This window comes from Protomyctophum parallelum (genome assembly GCF_964188405.1).
Source record: "Protomyctophum parallelum genome assembly, chromosome: 19".
Taxonomy (NCBI): Eukaryota; Metazoa; Chordata; class Actinopteri; order Myctophiformes; family Myctophidae; genus Protomyctophum; species Protomyctophum parallelum.
The window spans coordinates 9982534-10006502 of NC_139717.1; the positions used below are offsets into that span (position 1 = coordinate 9982534).

Below are 23969 nucleotides of genomic sequence, written 5' to 3' on the forward strand. Positions count from 1 at the left end.
ATCTTTTCAGCATTTAGTTTATTTTCTAATGCCTTAGTCACCGTCACATTCCTATTCTCCTTATAACTTAGGAAAAAATGTGGAAAAAGTGTGGTAAATCAATTCATTGACCATTTAACTGATGCCTAATTAATGCTCTGTCATACGACCGTGTTCAGCCGCAGATCTAGAAGCTCAAATGGCTCGCCTCTGTGACGCTTTTGAGTTTGTAGATCTGCTACTTTTACCACACAACACCATTGTATAGCAAAGTATATCAGGTGTGTGACGTGTGCAACGTCTTGACAAGTCTTACTCGTCAAGTGTTGCACTTTTAAAATAAAATTGCTCATATGAAATATGTCATTTGGATGTTGTAGTACAGAACCAGGAGGAAACATTGTGCAGCTTGACCATGATTGTGCAACTTTTTTTTTGAGGGATACTGAAATTAAACTACATTAAAAGCAAACATCTCTTCTTTTCGTATGGATGAAAAAGTGCAAATAAAATTAAAAAAATAAAAAGCCACCGAGAAGATAGATTCATCTAGCATGATAAACTCGGCAGCTTGTTCTTTTAATTCCTTTGACCATACATGCTCTCAGGGGCATTAATGGGATCTCTGAAACATAAACCCCATTATACAAACAAAGTGTCCATTTCATTAAAAACAGGTGAAACCTTTTGCATGTCTTTTTTTTCCCTCTTCTACACGTAGCAAGAAAACAAGTCAAGCACTTAAAATGCAGGCAAATCCTAAGGCATCATGTGAACTAAAAATACAACCAATATACTTTATATGGAGGCATAGTCTTCCTCTGCTTTGACAATAACAGCATTCCCATACCAGATAAAATATTTTCTAATGCAAAAATGGCAACCCTAGCTAATATCATACAAAGTGAACTACCGAATAGAAAAGACAAAAATAATCATCCAACACACAAAACAATACTGAAGTTTTGATAAAATGCTTTGAATTGACCTTTCGGCGAATTCAACCATTCCCTTTACTTGCTCCAACTGGGAACAAAGTAAGATAGTTGTCATTTAAAAAAACAAACAAAACATTAAGAGCAAATTATAAACGCTCCATCCCTGTTTGAGGATTAAACCCAGGTTACCACCCCCGCCATACTATGCATTTTCCACAGTTGTGATGTGATGGATGTACACTACAGATCATATTGCACATACATCCCACTTCATAATGTAGCATGAATCAAATACCATGAGAAGGTTCAACAGGTATGATGGTCTCTGTAAGGGCTCAAGCTCACAATAAGGAAAGGGAAAGCATAAGCTGTTCCCATTGTGGCCAAAACACTATTTTCTTTTAAGTAGCACATTTTCTAAACGTATTTTCTTCTGTAGTGGAAAATAGCAGATTTAAAGCTCAAGTCGTGCTGCGATGCAACACGTTGTGAGCTGGTACATTAACTATTTTCACTGATTAGTACATGTAGGGCTTAGTCAGGCATATCCAAACATATCCGAGATATCCCGCCTACTAGTAGATCGGGTGACATCTAAATTCAATATATGGGCTTGAACTGGGTGGAAATGTTTCAGAGCTAAAAAGGGGGGGGGAAACAGCATTGAAGAAACAATTCAAAGACTTTAAGGTGGTGGTGAGAAAATTGGTCTTCAAAAGCCTAAGTAGTAGGTGTAGGTTTGTTATCCAAGGTTTCCTTCACTGTTCTAACCCCTTTACTGAATGGATTCCACCAGAACTATTGGTACGCGGAGATCTCAGCCATGATTGGTTACGCAAGTCTATAGCGTTTCGTCATAGGCAATGCTATTTTTGAAAAGTTCTCTTTTTTTCCCCAAACTTGGTATAGGACATGCCCAGAATAGGGTCGGCAGGTTTTAAATGGTTAAGTGGTTAAAACAACCGTAATTAAAACAAATAAATTCTCAGAGGGCTTCAAATACATTTTCTGCACATGATTTACAACTTCGTCTTAAAAAGTCTCGTCTTCCTTTTCACATTCTCAAGGACTGACTTTAGTTTGTGACCCACCGATGTCAAGGTGACAAGGAGAGGTCAAACGGGACAAGTCATCCACTGACTTGAGGGACAGTGCGAGGAGGGAAGACACACACAAAAAACACACACACTGACCGGGCTGGCCCTCGGAGGCCCTGAGAGCACAAGAATAAAACGATGAACAAAACAAGTGTAAAAACACACTCATAACAGCCCCACATTCGCATGCCACCTGACACAGTGGACACCGATTTTTGCACAGTTCCTCGCAGCTACAGAGACATTCTGACCCGAAAAGTTCACCTACATGATGAAACGCAAAGAAACATTAAAGACATCCCTTTGCCCTATATAGCCCGAGTTATACAGAGTTGCTTGTGGGTGTTGCACACCAAAAATATGCCTTCTTCAAGCTCACAATATGTTGCGGTGCGACACAATGTGAACTTGTAGATCAGCCATATTATGTTACATGACACCCACGCACCACCAAGTAAAAATATCACCTAAGGGCCATACAAAACATTACAGCATGGTTCGTTTCTTTTTTTTGGGGGGGGGATGGGTTGTCCAAAATGGGATGGGATGGATGGCGTGATTGTTTTGGTCTGCCATCACAGAGTATATCTCCTGTGAAGCTGTGCAAATGTAAGGACTGGAGGACTGGCTATGGTCGTCGTCGCCCAACTGAGCGCACACCTCCCGTCACTCGCTGATGATGACGAACAAGAGTCAGGGTCAATATCATGCAGGAGGAGACGGTGGAGGAGGAGCACAGTATAACAGGTCTCTTTACAACAGAGGGTCCACTGGTTGGATCGGGGGGGGGAGGTGCCATCTGGGGTAAGACGGTAGAACGTGTCGAGAGGGGGGTAGTGTTATATCTAGTGCAGGTCTCGTGGGGGGTAGTCTGAAGTCAGACTTCTGTTAACCTTGGACAGTACAGAGAAGGTAAGGGAATTGGGGAGGGGGCGTCCCCTCATGTGTCTCTGCACTATGGGGAAGGGGGGGAATGAGGAAGGGGAGGACGAGGCGAAGGAGGAGAAGTGGGACGGTTTTTGGGTCCGATCACGAGGTGCCCTGTCTCTTCTGTTGCTGAACCCGGATCAGCTCCAGCTGTTTTTTGCACTTCTGGTAGTACGTAGACAGACTCTTGTTCTCCTCCAGCAGCTTCTTGTGCTCCTGCACTAAACGAGAAGTGTTCTGCTGGTCCTTCTCGTCTTGATCCAGCTCTGCGATAAGCTCCTTCCTACGCACGCACACATGTGCAGAATCAGCCAATATTGCTAGAAAGGCTTGCACCTTAGTTAAAGAGTTGTACTAACGTAGTCATTAGGCATGTAACGATATATCGTATATCGATATTAATCCCGACAATATATATCGATTAATCCCGATGATATTAACAATGTTATGTATGCGCGTGTGTGTATCAGAAAATGTACTGTTCTACTGTAAAATAAATTGTTATTATTGTCACTGGACTGGATCATTAAAATGACAGGGTACTGCACAAAAAAAGGAACTTGAGAATAATCCGTAACGTTGATTGGCTCAGTTGGCAGACAATAAATAAAAATGACACCATTATAGCCTAAGCATACCATCTTTGTGATTAGCAACCTGGTTTCTTCTGCAAGCTTGTCCTCACTAAAAGTGAAAAGTATGTCTGTGACGTATGCGGCTGCATCGCTCCCTCTCTTCGCTCACAGGTTAAATTTAAAAGTCCAACAGCTGGCAGTGTGAACAACAAATCAAGAGCCATTTACTGAACTGTAGTATAGTTGGCCTGTGACATTTGGAGACTGGCACAATTCTTTTTAAAGAAAACGAACTCATCCCTAGTCTCAAAGCATAGACAGTACTAGTATTAGACTAGAAAAAACAAACAATAAAACTACATTGGACAAATTGTAATGTCTTTAAATGACACTGATTATGACAGAGGTTCAGGGGAGGGTTCAACTTACTTTCTCTGGATGAGCAAGGCAATCTCTGTTTGGACTTTCAGGTACTCCTGGGCCATTTTGCAATGCTGCTCAAAAACAGCCATGGATTCTTTGGAGTTGGGACAGGGAGCAAGGGGCTGGAAATGGAGATACAAATCAATTGCTTAAGCTAGTTAGACAATATTTAAATTGTTAATATAAGCATAATCGGCCCAGGCCGTAGCGTAACGGTCTGGGCACCGGACTGGTAATCCAGTCGCAGTGTGCCGCGGGTTCGACTCCCGGACCCGACACGGCCTTTACTGCATGTCATCCCCCATCTCTCTCCCGTTTCCTGTCAGCCTACTGTCTGTCCCTTCAAAAATCAATAAAAGGCGTAAGCCGCAAAAAAAATATCTTAATATAAGCATAATCAGAGCTGTTAGAATACACTAAATGTCTCACTGTGCTCATAATGTTGCTTGCTTGCCTCGCGATGATTACGCTAAAGTCTCTCTAGAGGCATTAATATTCTAAACAAGAGGCATGCTGAAGTCAGAAATGAAGACAGAAGTATGCTCTTTTGGTCAAAACCATGGAGAGCTCCCTAGATTAGGAGATACGAGGCATTATTTCTGAGCCGTAAACAAGGAAGTGAACGGCAGCGCACATGCGCAAACAGCAAGGAGTACATTGCAGAAGGAGAGGGCAACCCCCCAAAAAAGGAAAAAAACGCTATGACGTTTGTACACCTACATTCAGACCTATGGTCTGAACAGCATGGGTGGATAATTGTGTTATGCACTGTGCAAATGTGATAAAATATATTGTCTGATGAACTGTCGCTTGCAATTACAAATTCTAAATAGTCTAACTTTTGAATAGACTACGCCTTTTCCCATCTTAATTTAGGATTACTGCCCTTGGCAGAGAGCAGGAACCTTGACACTAGAAGCAGGGAATGTGAATGAAGCGGTGGCAGACAGAGCCATCTACCTGTAGCTGGTGGTCGAGGGTCAGATAGGCCATGGGAATGGAGTTGTCTGAGCCATTAGTGTCTGAAAAAAAGGAAATGCCAGCTGTAAATTTACATATTAACCACATGGACCTCAGCATCCCTATTCAGGGCATGTCTTGGCTGAACATTCAGCGATAATATTTTCAGTGAACAGATTTGGTGAAGAGGAGAAAAAAGGAGGGGACTAAGTATAGACCCCGTTCAACGTAATACTGTTTAAGTGTTAAATTAATGTATTTGTACATTTTCTTTATGTCAAATTCAACCTCTGTTCCGATTCCAAATTATTATGTCATTTTGTTTTCTTTTCTGTTCTTTGTGTTGCATACAAGGCTGCTGGGTCGCAAGACAATTTCAGTGCGAGCTGACAATAAAGAAGTACTACATCATATAATTTAAATTAGCAGTATTATAAAATGGGTAGTTATTCTGGGTGGCCGAGACCTTATCAAGCATACAATTCTCAATAAGCACTCCACATCACCCCGCCAACATCTTGTTCACGATATTGAGCACAACTTTTCATGGATTTTCCTATGGCTAGGTAAGAGGAGCGTCCCTTTACAGTGTGCAGACTCCATCATGGCCCATAGCACTTACCCTACCCCCTTAGATAGCACTTTTAGACTTAGATAGCATTTGAAACAGACTTATAGCATGTCATGTAGACGGCACAATAATTGCATTGTATATAATCATAGCACTTCATAGTACATATGTATAGTTTATATGTCTAGTGTCATATAGATGTTCTAGTTACGTTCTTAGATTACACATGTTTCATGATAAATGCATTTTATATGTGATGTATTCTCATGCTTTTTTGTTCTTGCCTAATGTAAGTCTCTCTGGATTAAGAGCGTCTGCTACATGCCTAAATTGTTAGTATAGTTAGAAACGTCCTTTTTTGAGTTTCTTGCAGAAGGTATTCTTGTTAGTGAAGAGAATATATATATATATATATATATATATCATCATTTTTAATGGAGATATATTTTTGAGTGAACCAGCAATGTCCGTCCGTCCCCATGTATGTTTTTGATTTTCATGTTGCTCTTTTTAGTAACCATTTTATAAAAGCTAGAAGCCTTGGTTTAAGAACGGCTAAATGGGTTTAAGCCACTCTTCCCCACGTCGTACCTCACAACTCCTGTTCTAAAAATACGGTAAAGTCTCTTGTGGCTTACTGTTTTAGTAAAATGCTAGATTTGTCTTTGCTATGAAGGGCTACATACACGGGTCAGGGTTATCAATGACAGACTGTCATTTTACAACCCCCCCCCCCCCCGGGTGAAAAGAGTCTAAGGCCTTAAATCATCGATTACGTAATGTCTGGAGCGCTCGACAGATTTACACAAGCAGCCACACATGCTCACAATGACACAGACAGCATTACAGCTGTGGTGAAAGCATGACAATGGATCGGGCGAAGGCCAACTTCAATCAATCAATAAATACAGCCGTAAAAGTCAACCTTCCCTTTTGTCATTCCTACTAACCAAGCGTGTAACGGAGGTTGTTGGCAGCTTTTAACAATCAAAGTAAATAAAGTATATAAAGATAAAATGCAGAATATGAAAAAACTATAGCAATTCAGATTGTATAAAAAGGGTGTAGAGGGGACCATCTGTTTTTGATTGTTGAGTTGTTGGTTATGATTGTATTTTTTGTCATTGTATTGCATTTGTGTATCTGTTATGTTTGTGTTTTTTCTGGACCTTTTTATTAACAAGAGAGCTATAACTGTAAGGTTTTATATAATTGAAAAAGAATGTCAATAAATATATTGCTTACATTTTTTATTGTAGACAATCAAAGTAATAGCCTAAAGAAAATGTGCATGTACTGCAGGATCATTTTTATTTTAGTGGTTAGGACTGAGTAATCGCTGTCTTCCATGTCACACCGACTGTACCAAACTAGTCATATTTCCATAGATGCTATGATAACACTATTTGAGAATGAAATAATATAAAAGTCAACTTAATGTCCGACCTGGCCATCTGCATTTGGATTGGTTCATAATGTATGTATTAGCAGATAGAAATAGAGGCATAGGTATCATGCACCTTCTATCAGCAGGAAAAGGTCTTTTCTCGAACTTCGCCTGGCCTTTTGCACTCAAACTGACCATGTTAATTGGAGATGAAACATTTGCACAAATAAATATGTAGTATGTAGTATGTATGCCCTCCACCTCCTCTCCCATGCGACATTCTGAAGGAATTTCTACTAAATTGCAGATGGGGGTAAGAGGGTGTCTACCTGTGAGGTCATCGGGTGAGAAGTAGCCTCTACTGCTGGTCTTATCCGGCGGCATCATCCTCACACTGGGACTAGACGACCTGCTGCTGTTTCTGCTCCCCTGCAATAGGACAAAAACACTGTCAGTCACCTGGGACAGCCAATGGAAATGCACAATATCAGTCATCTCACGGGGATCGGCCAGAAATGATTGGACATGTATAAAATGATTCACAATATGCCGCGTTGATAGGCATCATATATGTGCCATCCACGCTGCTGTATTGGTGTAAATACAGCTTGTTAGTCTACCTACCAACACAGGAGATAATGGCTAGTGTCTCTGAACAAACGACCATGGGAAAATAGTCAGTTATCGTCAAAATGTTCAATATCCTGCATCCCGAAAGGTAATACAAATGGTAAAGCTAAAATTGATCAAATGCATGTAAGAATTACAAAATAATTAGTCTATGAAGCATAAACTGATTAATGTCTCTCAATCTATTACAAATGTCTAATAGATGGTATATACAGAACATTACGTCATGCTGTCACACCTCTGGGAATTGAGTACCTGGCAGTTAAGTGCAAAAATATCTTCTACAATTTATACAACATTTCTCCATACCAAGATTCAAGTTTTTATATGAACTTGGAATGAACTTTTCAGCTGTGCAGAGTTTAAATGTTAATTTTAAATAAGAGTCTACTGTTTGGGAAGGAAGGAGAGAACGTTGTTAGATAAGGGTTGTGTGACATTTGAAGGTTGTCTATCTAGTATCTAGGCACACTGTATATGTGCGTCTCTCTCAGGTAGGGTTCCTACATGCATAATGACGTCCTCCTCCATGAGAAGGCATACCAAACATTTCTCAGAGGAATTGCTTCCTTTCACAAAGCACACACCCCAATCTTTGAGAAGCTCCCATCTCATGAAATGGTATCAGTGTCACAAATCCATACAAAACATGAATGGGGAAGCGGGGGATACATTCTTAATGTTTTGAATATGCTCTCCAGCTGTGAGCGCCAAACATTCAGACAACATTGTCTCAAACGAACCCCAAGAGAATATTGAAAGTATTGGCTCATCTGTTTTATGAATATAATGCTACAAGATGTGAGACTTACATTTTTTATACGATAAACCTTTACTATGCTGCATGTAAAAACAAGCAAAGATCAACAGAACAGCAAAAGACTAAGTTCATTGTCCCAATTATTCACTTTATTTTTGTAGCTCACTTTTGTAACTAACTCCTCATTGCAGCTTACCTGGTTGGAGTCTGAGCCTATCCCCGGTAAGTCCTGCACGGATCGACGTCTCTGGGCCTCGCAGGTGGCTGTGGGCCGGACAGAGGGACACATATAGACAGAAAGGAAGAAAGCATGAGACCGACTAGATGTTCAAGATGAAGGGGAGCCGTGTCCGTGTCCGGTTGTTGGGGAGAGATGGGGAGAAGGGGGAATCCAGATCCGCAGAGCCAGCTGCTTGGGTTTTACCCCTTACGCCCCGGCCCTGTCAACTTGTGCCGTGACATGGCTCTAATGCGACCACAGCACAAACACCCACCACACTCCAACACTGCACATCACTCATACAACAATGCAGACCAGATCCACCACATGAATAGCTGAGCCCATTTGTGGGGCATAGTTTTTGCATAGTGGTTTGTTTGGGTTGGGGGGCTGGGAGTGAGGCTAGGAACTATTTTAAGGAGTACGATGTAATGGACAAACTTTAGACATGGCTGATGGGAAGGCACAAATAGAGGGTGATTTTGCAGGATAATTAAACGTCTTCAAACCTTTCATAGAAAAGTAGAAACATGTCCCTCCCTCACATCATGCAATAATATCTATCTGGATTCATTGTCTATGCGTCGTCAGTCAAATTTGGTAAATTGGTTTGCATCATTCAAAAGAAAAGAAAGCTCTACAGATGTGTAAAAGAGGGGGCTTCCCATTGAAAGGCAAACAATGTAAAAACACGTCACTGCCAACCAATCCAACACCATTTCCAACCCAACTTTCATCTGACCACAGCAATATCGTAAACTTGGCTGTCTTTGTTGTTAATAAATTGCTTTGTTGTGTATATGTTTGTATGCCTTAATCTATCCCATTTGTACTGTAATTTTAGGTTAGAATTCTTAGACAAGAAATACAACCTTACATTATTGCTACAATATATTATAGAACATTAGCTGTATTGGTTTTTGATCGAGCATGGGCTCAATACAAAATGTGACACGTAAGACTGTAATTTTAAAGTGCTTTATGCAGTTGAATTTAATTAACTTCACTAATGCCAGTTTAACACTAAACGCTATGCTTATTTCAGACCTAGATTAAAATCTATGATGGTATTGGTTGACTAATTGTATTATTGTTTACAAGGAGTAGAACTGTTATAAAACTCCACAATTTGCACCTTGAGATGTTTTAACTAGTAGTCGGTAGGTGTAAATATTTAGTAACAAAGTTTTACTTACTAAGCACTCACATTTTATATAGGCCTATGTAATTCAGGTTTAATTTAAGTCTTGCTTACTAGTGAAGTTGAGACAAGCAGCTGATGTTTGATTAAATATTACACACACCATTTATTTTTCACTAGGATATATCCAAGAACATTCGTAGGACTCAAACAATTGGTCCCTGATGCTTTGAATCAACTTGTACAAGTCAAATAATTTTTGGCCTTGGTATTACAGCCTTTATCCATTGGCAAATACGCAAAGAACACACAACAGTCCAAAAATGGTCACCCCAAACAAATCATAACAAGTTTGCGTTACAAATCTCTCGTGCTAATAACTAATATACTTAATTTCGCAACAACATTTCCTTCATGTTATAACATAATTTTGACTCTTTTCACATTTAAATTTAAGATTTTAATCCCATTTTTCATACCAATGAAATATTTGAAATAGTCTTATTCTATAAAACTGTAATCTAATTCAAAATCCATTATAAAAATAAAAAAAACTATGAACAAAATGGGTATTTGTGGGAAAGAATGACAATATAGAGGTGTGCACATGCAGCGATAATGTCCATTCTACTAACAATCAGTCCCCTCCCGTAGTCACTGGATTTAATTAGCCACTCATTCAACGTTCTCATGCAGCTTCCAAAATAGAAGCCTTTTTTGACATCCAGTGCTGTCCCCGTTTCCTTCATCCCCTATCTCTGGTAGTAATAATAGCTCTGACCCCTCAATGTGAACGAAATTAATCAAAATTATTTTTTTCCCACAAAGTTAATGGATGTAAAGAGAGCGAGAAAACGTGTGTATGTGTGGTAAAAGAAAAAAAAGAAAGAAAATTAGCCAAGCTTTCACAATGTCCTCTATGCATGAAAGGCAAGGACAAGTTTAAATGCAGAGAGCTGGGGCACTCTGATTTACCCCCTCTCCCCATGATCTGTAGCCAAGCCAGCAAGATGACCGAGAGGAGTCCATGAGTTATGAATGATCTTCTCATCCGTGTCACCCCCCCATCTAATGCAATATGTTGATTAAATTACCTAAGGGCTCTAAAACCGTTTGTTTAGAGCCTTAGCTTTATTATTTTTTAAATAATGTAACCTACATATTAGGGCTAGGCAATATAACATTTTATATCAATACCGTGATGTAAGACTAGATGGTTCGAGATTTTGCGATATGGCATAAGAGTTGTCTTTTCCTAGTTTATCACTTTAAGAAAATTATATAAAAATGGTTTAATAGCCAATGTACCATCTTAGAACGCAACACTACATGCCATTATTTTGTATTATACAACATTACCTGTATATACAAATTAAATAAGGTATTTGGTGAAAGATTATTGTCCATATTTTACCCAGCCTTAATACAAATGAGTAATTTCTTTTGTGTACATTTTCAAATAATTCCATCATTATGAATTTGTGATTTTATCATGGTACTTCAATTTAGTCTTAGTGAGCAATCGAGGAGGAAGTGACGAGATGAGAAAGAATGTTAACTCATGATTACGTTCCTCTCATCATTCATAAAACCACAAAGTACAAACTAAAGAGGAGAGGTAGCTCTGATGCATGTTACTCCAGGATGAACACACATTTGATCATCATTGCTCCAGGATATTATGACACAGAAGTCATTTTCATATATTAACTACTTTCAACCAGGTGTCACGTGTCATGCCATGTAGTCTAGTAGTCTCTGTGAAAATGGCAGATCTATAACCCTACATGTCACAAAAGACTGACAGTGAATGGCACAAATTGAAAACACACTGGTGTCAGGAAGAAAGGACAGATTTGATCAGAGTTTTGAGATTTGGGAGCGTTTCAATTATTTTTTGTATCTGTGTGCCAACTCTATATAGAGCATCAGTTCCCAAACCTTCGCAACTAGAGACCCAAAACTAAAAGAGACGTTTGGCGTCTCCGCAAACTGACAAAAAATTATATATCATGGATTAACTCCAAAGTCAAGTTAAGATAGCTGATGTTGTAGATCTGCTATTTATGGAATTACTTTTTTTTAAATGTACTCTGAACCCAAAAGTGGGTCCATTGTTTGGGAACAACTGATACAAAGCATCATCTGGAGTGACATACAGGAGAGGGGCGTGGACAAAGCACAGTAAAAGCCTGCTGGTAGGTTCAGTCAAGCCAGCACACCCAAGGCAACCAGGAAGCCCGGTGGTCCTGCACTGATACCTGTGACGACGATCTTGGGAACATCCAGAATGGTGCCGTATGACGCCGTTTTACGGTGGCCTCGTTTATACTGTGGGCGTGCTGCAAAAATACACATACACACACATGGCTGCGACACAAGCATGCAAGACTCGAGGACAAGCTGGACTGGAAACGGAGAAAAGTCTCACTTCCTGGTTCCGTTTTTCCAGGTCAGGACACGCATGCATGTAGCACATAGCATATAATGTACATGCAAAGGGGCCGCATGCACCCTGTCAATACCATTGGCTGTGGAGGGTGTTCCACATGGCAGGCAGGCACAGAATAAAATATCTCCGCACCAGTCAGCTCAAACAGCGGTTTGAATAGAAGACGTTTCATAATAAAGCAAAGAAAGGGCATAGCTATGGAGGGCAATGATGCTCAAGACATGGAAAAACCTAGAGTACTCTTTGAAACTCTACCTTTAAGGATTCTAAAAAATATAAAAAATAAGGATCCTTAACCACATTCTGGGCAAACAATCTACAAAAACATTTGCAGAAAATAGCAGATCTACAAGATCTGCCATTATCGGGAAATGGATTTGGTGTAGAGCAGAAAAAGGAGGCGACCTACCTGGGGGACCACAGTAAACAAAGTACACCGAGTTCAAGTGGTTAAATTCTAACAAAATAAATTCGATCAATCTCCGACAAACTAAGCATAGAAATATATCTACGGTATTCTTTAATCATGAAAGGATGCAGAAGATGCTGCATTCCAATTTGAGCTTTTGAAGAAGGGGGAGATGATTGACAGGCTAGTTCGACAACATTTCAAGGTGTTTGGGGAAAGGTGATGGTGGGGGTGTCAAACGGATGCATCTGCATGATGAGTGAGTCATCACCTCCCGAGTGATGAAAGCAGATGAAATGAATCTCGACTGGGGAGCTGGGAGTGTTAAGACAGCTGATAAAACGGTATTGCATTTCCTATGTAATCCTTGCTGCATAACAATGAAGTTTGTACGACTTTTCATTTCTAAAAGGTCATGACAATGTCCGATGATGTTACTCCTGCAGTTAGATTATTATTGGCAGGGCCAGGGCCACTGTGTAGGTGGCTGAAATTACCTGCAGGTGCAAAAGGCATCTTTGGCTCCAATTCTGACAGGTCGGCGCTCATTCGTTTGCCATCATTGGAAGCCAGGCACTGCGTCCGCGCCGATAGGCTCTCAACACTGCCCCCTCTGGACAGAGGTAGGGTCCTTAAAGGGTCTCCCTAAAAGAGTACACACAAAGAACACAACTGGAGCTCTTACTTTGGGTACATGTATACATACGTTATACATGTGAATTTGACATTTAATTAACTAATTAATCCATGTATGTTCTGTCTTGACCAGATTTCAATGGCTTTGAATTATAGGAGATATTTTGCCTTTGGTTTGAACTGAGGTGCAAACTGAGTTGTGATCTTGATAGTGTCATTGCTTCTTTGGGAGTCGACGTGCTCCATGTTTGCATCGCTTTTGTTGCTCGTGCTGGTGCAAGTGTAATCCACATAAGAACCTGCCAAACAGTTCACCTCATCAATCTCACATGGTGAAAAGTTTGCTTGCATCACATCACATCATTTACACATAAGTAAAATGAAATAGCAAAAACACATGCATAAAAACTATATCAAAGTAAATAATTCCTATGAAAAGAACCCAAAGAATAGTAACCTAGATCCGAATGTCCAAGTATCCCACCCAGCATCAGTTTTTACTACTACTGTACCTGTACTAGTTGCAGAGTTGCTTTGACCCTCATCTGAATACTGGTATGGATATTGCAGGGGCTCATCAGATCCGGGGAAGTACTGCAAAGAGACGGAAAGAAATTACTGTATGCTGGAATGGTCTGGGTTTTTGATCATCTTCATTCTCCAATTCAGATAGTTTTAATTATTTGGGATCCACTTCGTTCTAAAAAAGTAGGGAGGGGCGATATGGACAAAATCAAATATCACATTATTTTGGACAAAATACCTCAATATTGATATTGTGGCAATATGCATCATAGTAATATATTAAGGCTGTCAAAGTTTTACACGATAACGCAAATTCCTTTTAACAGCATTAATTTAATTGACGCATGGTGAAGTTTGAACCTTGGTGCACTCCATAGTAGTTGCCACTTGCCACAACACATCAACAAACACACGTGAGACGAAAATGTATAAGAAAGACACTATTTTGAATGGCAAGATCAGCTTCAAAGCAGGACAAAAGTAATCTGTCGCTACCACCGGAGTTGCAGCAGCTGGTTGCTATTGGGAGGTACTGCTTGTCGACTATGCTGCAGCACACAGTCTTGCAGAGATTTGTCAATACGTTTTGATTGACTGGCTGTTCTGCTTAACGTTCCTTTGAAATTCACCCTGATTTTACAAGCTCATGTCTAATGGAAGTATTTTGATTTGTATCAACCTCAGCTACATTGAAAAGTATAAAAAAAAGGTGGTGATGATTAAGAATATTAAAAACTCCGTTTAAGTTAGATTTAGAACAGATAACAAATATGTGACTGATCGCGATTAACTGGGCAATCATGCGATTAAATATTTCAAACGATTGACAGCCCTATAATATAGATTTTTTTTTTTTTTTTTAATGGCAAAAATAAGGCCCATAGAAGCTCAAAACACGTATTGCAACATGTTGTGAACTTGTGAGGTTTAGATCAGCCAGTTCCGCAGAATTTTCAGAACATTTTTGAAATAATTCAATAGGGCTACGTGATTAAAACCAGGAAAAGACAACACTTATGCCATATCACAATAAAGTGTATGCACACATGCCATCACTTTTCCACCGGGACAGGCGATCTACAAGCTCAACGTGCATCTGCCATCACTATGCGTTGTGAGCTTGAAGATCATCCATATTTACAACAAGTTATCACATTTTGACCTTTGGTTTTATAATAACATGCCTAAAATAGGGATCAGTTATTAACACCCGAGATATTTAAGCCATTAAATCATAGCGCCAAGCGATTTATGGCAGCGGAGCACATTTAGCGACGGACCGGATGCTATCCCGGATGTGGCTTAAGTAGCTTGTTGTAGCCAAAACACTCTCGATGCGATCGACAACGGGAGGTACGATTAAGTCTAACGCGACTAGCGACGGGACCGCGATAGGCCGTCTAACACAATATTTTCTTAGAATTGGACAGAATGATCAAGAGTTATTCACATTTTAAGATTTTCAATCTCGTCGGCTAAAATGGGGGGGAACATTTTCGATGACGTCCCACCGGAAAAATAACATTGAATGCGCAACAGACGCTCCAAGCCTGTGGAGCGATGCGATCGATTTAGATATCAATAAGCTCCGTCCTTTATCAATCTCCGTCCTGATTTCTTGTAATAATTGTAGTCAGAAAAATGTTTTCCCACCCCCATAATTTCACATGTGTCGAAATTATGTTATTCAGCATGGCATTGAAGCAGATATAGATGAGATGTTGCTGTGAAGGATTACCCTCATTAGATGAGTCATGATCTTAACGATCTCCTCCATTGAGGGCCGCTGAGACGGATCTTTGGACCAACAGCGTGTCATTAGACTCTCAATGGGCTTGGGCAGGTTCTTGATTAGGGGAGGACGTGTGCCTGAATATCAACACAAATAAGACACATCTCATCACACCACGGCAGTTACTTGCATGCGTCACACCATGTTTTTTTTATCAATACATTATTAACGAACGGCACATTGGCAAAGATTTATACAAAAGAATAGTAAAAGCCCAGGGCTCGTTTACATTGAGGTCCTGTGGATTCAATTCATAGACATTTAAAGACAAACAATAATATACTGTACAGTAATATGCAAAACATATACAATTAGTAATAAAAAAAATATAGATATGTACAGTAAACAGTTGGGAGGGTCATTTCCAGTGATAAGCTTAAACTTTTTTTTTATAGGGGCCAGTTACAACTTGCAGTTACCTGTAGGTGCTTTTTATGGAGGTTTTTTGGAGGGAGGGTACTGTTAAGGAGTCACTTTTGTAGGACTGTTGGTATGGCATTCCACATTCTGGTGGCATAGCAGTAGAACAAATTTGACCCAATTTTCATTGACCGAAAGTCCGAAACTGGGTTCAGTGAGATCAGTGGGGCTCCTTCCGATATTGTGCCTGTGTGCGTCTTTTAGGCTATAACAGGTATATGGGTAGATCTGGTATTGTTTGTATATATTTTTCTTTACATTTTGAAAATGTATTAACTCATCATTCAACATTGCAAATATTTGTCCTTAAATGCCGAAAGAACGCCAGGTTTAAAATTACAAATATTCTAATATTATAAGAATAAAAAAAACAATTGTGAATAGTTCAAATAATTGTGATCAGGCAATTATGTAATAATTGTGACAGGCTTGGGTAGATTTTTGAACACTCACCCAATTGTGTGCTTTCACTTTAATTTGAACACTTCTGGCATTACACCAAGACATTTACGTCAGTACAATTCTGTTAATTTATGCTAAATCCCAGGTTTCCTGAAGCTGGCAAGCGGTAATGTGTCAGCGAGACAGATTCAGCAGTGCAGCGTATTAGACTCCCTGCTCCCCAGATGTTCTGTGTCTAATTAGTATTCCAAGCCATCCATCTCTATACAGAAAGAAACTGCGGGGAGTGCTACACAGGTGAACCTGCCTTTGAATTGCTCTTTTCTACCAGCCTCTCAACTCATTTACTCCACCAGCAGGTAGGCAGGCATCAGAACCTTGAGTTGAGCATGGTGAGTGACAGCCAAGCACACCTTCGTTGGTGTACCCTGTTTTTTTTCTTTTTTTTTAAGATATTTTTTTGCGGCTTACGCCTTTTATTGATTTTTTAAGGGATAGATAGTAGGCTGACAGGAAACGGGAGAGAGATGGGGGGATGACATGCGGTAAAGGCCGTGTCGGGTCCGGGAGTCGAACCCGCGGCACACCGCGACTGGATCACCAGTCCGGTGCCCAGACCGTTACGCCACGGCCTGGGCCTGTGTACCCTGTTGACAGCTACCAACAACGTTTCACAACTTGTCCGCCCGTTTCCTCAGACTCACCGTTGTGCACGGCCCACATGATACGGAAGGCCGGCCCTCCGATTTCATCAAAGGGCTTCCTGCGCGTGATCACCTCCCAGAGAATGATACCCCAGCTGAAGACGTCGCACTTCTCACTGTAGTTGCTTCCTGGAAGTGAAGAGGAGCACCACATGAGTCAGATTTATACTTAGCTGCTGGTGTCGCACAACGAAGATAAGCGATTGACAACGACGCATCGATATGCGTTGTTTGAACTTGTAGATCAGCTATTTCAGTACACTTCGCAACACAAAGTACAACAAAGTATAAATCAGGGGTTAGAGTAAGTGTGCGTGGGGTGGGGGGCTTGGCTGATTGACTGACAAAAGTAATAATTGTCTGTGTTTGGAGAGGAGTGCTGTTAAGTGCCTGTGAAAGCTCTGGAAGCTTTATCCTTGCCTGCTCTTTCAGACAAGGGATGAAAATAAGGGAGCAATTTTAACACGAGTGCTCGCAACTTGCTTAATTACATTGCACGTTATTGCAGAATTAAAAAGCACCAGCGCAAACCTGCACAAATAAACAGACCTATGTTAATGCTGCTGCATGGGGACATTCTGATAGTGTTTCACAGTGATGCTAATTCGCTGTAAGGGGGTTCAATACAGGGGCAAATGAGAGTTGCTTAATTGCACAGGAGTCATGTAACTCCCCACCAAAAACAAGATAATGACTGCCTTAATTCATGCTTGCTCCTGACCTCCGTTGCCAAGAACATGTCTCATAATGTATAAATGCATTAGGCTAGTGGCTGAGTGAGAAGACTAGCGCTACACTCTAGTCTCTCGGGGGAAATAAAACCACAAGCCTCATTCCATTCATCTTTCTCAGTATGCTTGGGAGGGTACCATCAACAAAAGCTGGTGACTATAGCCGGTTACAAATTAAGAATTAATATCTTAAAACTGTTGGCGCAACGCAGCAGTTAAGGGCAAAAAGTGACAAAGCAAAGTTCAAGCAAAGCGAAGAAAGCGCAATTATCACCAGCGATATGATAATTCTATGCATATATGGTGATGGTACATGGCATGCTTAACCCATCGATGCCTGGTGCAATGTATACGTTGTTCTACCTTTGATGCCGGCACGCTCTCCGTGTCTCAACTATTGCTATACATGTAGCAACATAACTATTTAAAAAAGAATGAATCAGAATTTGAAGGTTTTCAGAAACCTTAGGCCAGGCCCTAGAAGGCGTTCCCAGATTCAGCCTCAGGCATCAATTCAATTCAATCATTATCAGGGATAGTAGGGCTGGGTGATAAGCATCAAATAACATGTTTGACCACCAACTACAAATTTATATTGTGACAATAATAATATGATTCTGTATTGGAAAGCACTTGGTAACTTTGTAACTTTGTTAAAATTGGCCGATTTTGACTCCAAATGACTGTGATCGGCAATTGACCCTATCTGGAGAAACCAATCTTTTATGGTCTAAAAGTCAGATATAGTATAATATCGTTTTGCAGCTTTGTGACAGGCTTAAACATACACAAAAAAATATTCAAATTTTACCTTATGCACAAGATCGGCATCGGTGGATCGTGAGAAAAACAATCTGTGATCGGGACCAAAACGCCTGATCAAAGCACCTCTAATTGCGACGATAATATATATATTTTTGTATAAACTAAGGCACAGGAGGAAAAGGCAATACTTATGGTATGTCACAATATCCAAAATCCTAGTCTCAAATCACAATATCATATCGATATATTGCAGAGCCCCTGGGGACAGGTTGCTGAAGCATTTTAAATACCGGTAGTCAAGATGCCAGTCATACTTGCCTTCAAATACCTCTGGGGCCATCCATGCAGCACTTCCTTTGTTATTGGTCATGTGGGTCTGAATGTCGCACGCTGTTCCAAAGTCACATATCTTCAGCACAGTGCCACCTGCCACAAGCAGTAGGCTGCAACAAACAATACCACATTAAACAGAGTCTGGGTAAAAACAACAAGGATTCGCAGAGCAGCCATCAGTAGCTACAAACAAGCTGCAATGAATAGGCCACCTTTTCACTTAGCAGGAAATGGAGAGGTCCCTGAAACCAAAACAGTCATCATTATTGCAATGTTTACTTTTTTTACAGTAATTTACAGATCAGTTTGAAATTATTTTGAAGATACTAAAGCCATAATTCATATTGTGAGAGCATTCAGCAGGTACTAATAAGGTCTGCTGAAAACAAAACACTGGAATAATGTGAGTGAATAGAAAAAATGAAGAAAAAAAAAAAGAGTACCGGTATATCAAAAGATCTGCAAGAAAGAAAAACACAATATAACAAAAATACCAGCACAATGACCCAGAGCTGTCAAGTTGTCAGACTACATTGGCCCAGTTATTCCCAGAAACTCCATGAGAGTTCTCTAGGAAACGGACCAGCTGGTCATTCCCACAGAGTCAGCCAGGGGCTTTTCTTTCCACAAGAGTCCAATAAATAACCTCTGGAGCCTGAACTGCAGTAGACATCCATCAGTACCACTATGTAAAACAGTCCTCACCTCTCGACAGGGGACACACAGAAGTGGAACAGGAGGAACAAAAGACAAACCAACCAAGCTCCAGAGGCCAACAGCAAAACCTACACAGTACTGTTCCCATCACTAACCAAATAAAAAAAGTCATTTGCTGGACAATGCATGTTGTTTTTTTTGCTTTACGTGGTTTTACTGCAGGTGCAAGGTTTTCTTGTTGCTGCTATTAATGCTTTTCCATGGCACGGCCAAATGGTTCTATGCATGCCTTGCATGGTAAGCAAAAAGCTTGATTTATACTTTGCGTGTGTTTTAACCATAGGCCCATTCCAGGATTAACAAGCCAAAGCAGGTATTCAATAATTTGATCTTGGAAGTTCGGCAGAAAAAAACCAATGATCCAGGAGTGAACTGAAAAGGCTGCCCCAAAAGCATGTCTGAAGATTTCCTGCTGGACATTTGGAACTGCTCAAGACTATAAGTCACTGTCTACTCTATATACAATTATACACTCAAAACCAAATACTTTGGGTCTGCCCATTACATGGCCAAACAGATAAAATGCTTAATGTATGGTCTACTATGGTGCAGGTCAAGGTATATTTAAATTTGGATCAGTATCTGCTAAGCCCGGACAAACATCATTGCGCTTCACTAGTCATATAATCAGATATTATCAACAACTTGTGACAGAGGCATCAATGCATGTTTAATCTTGAGCAGCGGCCAAAATGTTAACCTGGACATTAGTTCCCATCTTTTGAGCAACCTCTATTCAAATGTTTCAGTTTAGAGTGCAGACAACCTCAAGTTTAGTCTAATGTTGCATGGAAAAGTAGCTGCAAAGCTTGCACCAAATGTTTGTGATATGATCAGGAGTCAGGAAACCGACCCCCCAAAAAAAGGCACATTTTCAAGTGAAACATGTTGACAGAATTCACCCAGTCTAAAATTGTCTTAATTCTCGACTAAGCATATCAAATAAGGCCTTAGGGTCTGAGGTCACTCTCTCCATAGTCCATACACACAAAAAAGTGGGATAAGATCTCTGTCCATTTTCCTCCCTCCTCTCTGGTCTACTGCCTGTGTAAATGTAATTCACCCAATTACCGGTACTTAGCAGATTTATGTACACTTGACTGCCATGTTAACTTGTCAAGCCGTAATGTCATTTTCTAAGGGATTTCCTACTCCTGACTCCAGATCCACTGCTAAGGTGAACAAATGATAACCGTTCACAAAACAGCATAACAGAGCTCATGTGGATCGTAAATTTTGACCAGCTCACCTTTGAATATAAAACATTCAAGACTTTCTCAATAACGCTGCCTGTTTAAATAAAGTCTAAAGCAATAATCTAAGTGCCACATTGACTTCAAGCTGGCAGTGAAACAAATGAACCACTTAAACCCTATACCCTTAGTTGACCATGGTCCTGTAGAGTCTATCCTTAGGACTCTCCTTTTTGTCCCCTCTACACCAAATCTCTTCACCAAAAATAGCCAATCTACTATTGCCACATCCTCATGCCGAGAATAGGGACACTAGGGTTTAAGTGGTCAAAGGATGCAAGAAGAGACACTATTTTCAGAACAGTGAAACAGGGGGAGAGAGAGATCAGTGAGGAGGAGCATACTTGGGAGGCTTGAGGTCCCTGTGAATGAGAGCCTTTGGTTTCATGCCATGGAGGTAGGCCACGCCCTGGGAGCACTGAAAACACCAGCTCATGGCATGGGAGGCCGTGTAATAGGGGAGGGGTTCAGCACCATGCAGCACTGTGGGCAGAGAACACAATCACAACCAAAATAAACACAAACCCAGTAGCATTTGGTTAAACTGAAGTACACAGGAAAAATCCGCTAGGGCTGAAACCATCAATTACCGTATTGTCTCAGTGATTTCTTTTTCTATAAATCAAATAATCTAGAATGTTTTTTGAAAATATACATCAATCCGGGATTTTTTACAATTCACTAAATCGATTAGTCCGATTAACCATTTAAGCTGTTTTATACATTTTATCATGAGGCATGGAACGGTGGAATGCAATACATTCTCAAGAAAATCAAGTAATGCCCATCTGTTTGATCTTGGGGCAAGGATGAACAAGAATCTAGATTAATATGTAGGCTAGATAAAACAATTGTACAAATCACATCATGCAAACCAGGCAAACACCTGGCAAGACCAAATTACATTACACTTTCTATTTCACTAACAACTTTGCAGGCCTAAGTGATATTGGTTGTAAAATGTCATAATAGACTCAGTGGTCCAGCAAATGAGACTCACCATTATACAATGACCCCCCTTCAGCATATTCCATCACCAGGCAGACCTTAGGGCAGAAAACATTCATGAGATAGTCTCATAAAATTATAACACACGCCTGCATTAAGGCACAGGTTTTTACTTTCCACAATTAGTGATGGTTGATGAATCAATATTCAAAAAATCTGTTGGTATTGTTCCTCAAAATACCAAGATGAATAATATTCATGCTTAGCCATGCAGCCCTAGAAAATTGTGCAAGGATATCTTGCAGACAGTAAACATTTAACTTACTGTCATAATATGAGTTTGTTTAGCCTAACAGATGCATGATCAACTTACTGGATTATGGCAAGAGCCATATAACTTCACAATGTTGGGATGGCTCACTCGTGAAAGTTGCCGAAGCTAAGGACAAATAGATAAAGGTAAAGGGTTAAGATTAGCTGCAGAACACTAGCAATATCCAATAGTTAATTATTTCAATACAATGTATTACATAAACAGTTATCAGAGTATTGCTGAAGCAAGTACAACATGACAATAATAGTAATCATCATAACAGGAACTGGTGGAATGCTAAAGACAACAACTATACCTCAACAATAAAGGCTTTTCTTTCTGATTCACTCTCAATGGTCTTGATTGCAACATCTTTGCCTTTCCATTTGGCTTTGCAAACGACACCAAAAGCACCTCTTCCCACCACCTAAAAGCAAAGAAAAAAAGATCTGTCAACAACACAATACAAACTGAAGTACATTACACATTGACATACATTACTACGAATACCGCCTATATAATCCTGCCAGTAAAAAGCTATTGGAGTGCATTGATAGGTTACAATTAACTTACCTCCTCGACTTCAATATCACAATACTCAATCTCTTCAAAGGGGTAACCAGGAGGAGTATCTCTCTCGTGCATGTCTGCGGATGGTAACCCTAGAGACATTACCAGCTAAAAGCCAGTAACTGTACTGAAATAAATAAAGACGAAACGTAAGTTAATTTTGTGTGTGTGTGTGTATATATATATATATATATATCATACAACAGTTACCTACCTAGCCCAAACATTTAGAATCTCGTAGAGGGTTTTTTTCGATTCGAAAAAAACCCTCTACGAGATTCTAAATGTTTGGGCTATTACCTACCTACCTATAGTGGGACGACTGTCAAGTTGATTGATCACGTGTAAATGTATTTTATGCTGAAAACACGTCATTTGTAACGACCTATGTCGCCAAACAAGTGAGGTTATCATCAACTTGTAAAACCCTGTAAACGCCCGTGTGTCACCACTTAATTTAGTCGCAAAATGTCTCCAGCTGTGTTTTTGTTGCGACAAGAAGCTGTCAAAGCAGCCACACAAACTACACAGCTGATACGATACGTGCTAATCTTGGAGCTAATCAGCTAGCCGACGCCACTGTCACGCGTATATCCGTCCGGATAGAGCAGATCTGCAAGCTCACAGCACGTGGCGGCCGGGCCCCACAGTGAGCTTGCAGATCGGTTATTTGTTTGGGGGGGGGGGCGAGGCCGTCGTACGACGAAACATAAACCCAGCGTCAGAGGAAAGCTGCATACCTGCTACTACAACAAGTTGTCTTGCGACAGTTTTTCCGAGTTATAATATAATACATAAAGTTATTGTTAACATAGACCGGCCCTTCACGACACGCTCTAAATACCTGCCATGGCAGAATCACAAACAAAAAGAAAAACACAACTTACTCGAGGCCTGCGGGGTTGTAGTAGAGCTAGCCAGCTAGCCTGGATGCTAACGTTAGCTAGCTGAGAGAAATTAGCCTCATCAATCCAAGCCCGTCGCAGTTGACTGTTGTTGACCAGCGCCGCCGGCTCTCTGGACATGGAGGGGGCCGCGGTATGTCTACTGTTCAGGTGCGGGGAAATGTCATGTCCATTTTCTAACGGAGTCCCTTCCCAACAGTTTGACAGCCAGGCATAACTTTGTTCCTCTAGCTAGCTTGGCTAGGTGTGTATTTTTACTCTCCGTAACAGCCAGAAGCTCCTTTCAGGAAGTGTGTGCTCACTGCAGTCCAGTCCCTCCCTCCTCCATTCATAACCCTACTAGGGATGGCTGGGATAAATGCGCGTTGCGGTTTGCCTATCCGGTCTGTTGCGGATACGGAGACGTCTTTAGTGTGTATGGGTGGAAATGACCGGATACGGTAGGCGGGCTCTATACCGAATTTGAGAATAGAACCATTCAACCAA

At 40.5% G+C, this 23969-nt stretch overlaps 1 protein-coding gene across 5 annotated transcripts; it reads right to left on the reverse strand.

The window, feature by feature from the left end:
- map3k7 (mitogen-activated protein kinase kinase kinase 7) lies at positions 1 to 23768 on the reverse strand. 5 transcript variants are annotated; one of them, XM_083791012.1, is made up of 18 exons: positions 23466 to 23768; positions 22582 to 22700; positions 22325 to 22435; positions 22069 to 22134; positions 21748 to 21793; positions 21092 to 21230; positions 18759 to 18887; positions 16949 to 17073; positions 15369 to 15499; positions 13618 to 13699; positions 13274 to 13404; positions 12967 to 13114; positions 11870 to 11950; positions 8444 to 8511; positions 7187 to 7286; positions 4900 to 4961; positions 3946 to 4061; positions 1 to 3224 (listed from the first exon to the last, which is right to left on the reverse strand). In XM_083791012.1, the coding sequence occupies exons 2-18, from the start codon at positions 22678 to 22680 to the stop codon at positions 3044 to 3046; spliced, it is 1815 nt and encodes a 604-aa protein (XP_083647138.1). In that variant the 5' UTR covers positions 22681 to 22700; positions 23466 to 23768; the 3' UTR covers positions 1 to 3043. The 5 variants fall into 5 exon arrangements, with proteins under 5 accessions (XP_083647138.1, XP_083647140.1, XP_083647137.1 ...); XM_083791014.1 differs by having other exon boundaries at positions 16949 to 17077; positions 18763 to 18887; positions 22582 to 22705; XM_083791011.1 differs by having other exon boundaries at positions 22582 to 22705.
- Between the last annotated feature and the right edge of the window lie 201 nt (positions 23769 to 23969).

Coding starts and splice junctions, on each gene's coding strand:
- map3k7 (XM_083791012.1), bottom strand. CDS start 22,680: ATGTCTCTAGGGTTACCATCCGCAGACATGCACGAGAGAGATACTCCT. Junction 22,436..22,581: donor GTGATATTGAAGTCGAGGAG/GTAAGTTAATTG, acceptor CTTTGCTTTTAG/GTGGTGGGAAGAGGTGCTTT. Junction 13,115..13,273: donor CACCTCAGTTCAAACCAAAG/GCAAAATATCTC, acceptor GTACTCTTTTAG/GGAGACCCTTTAAGGACCCT.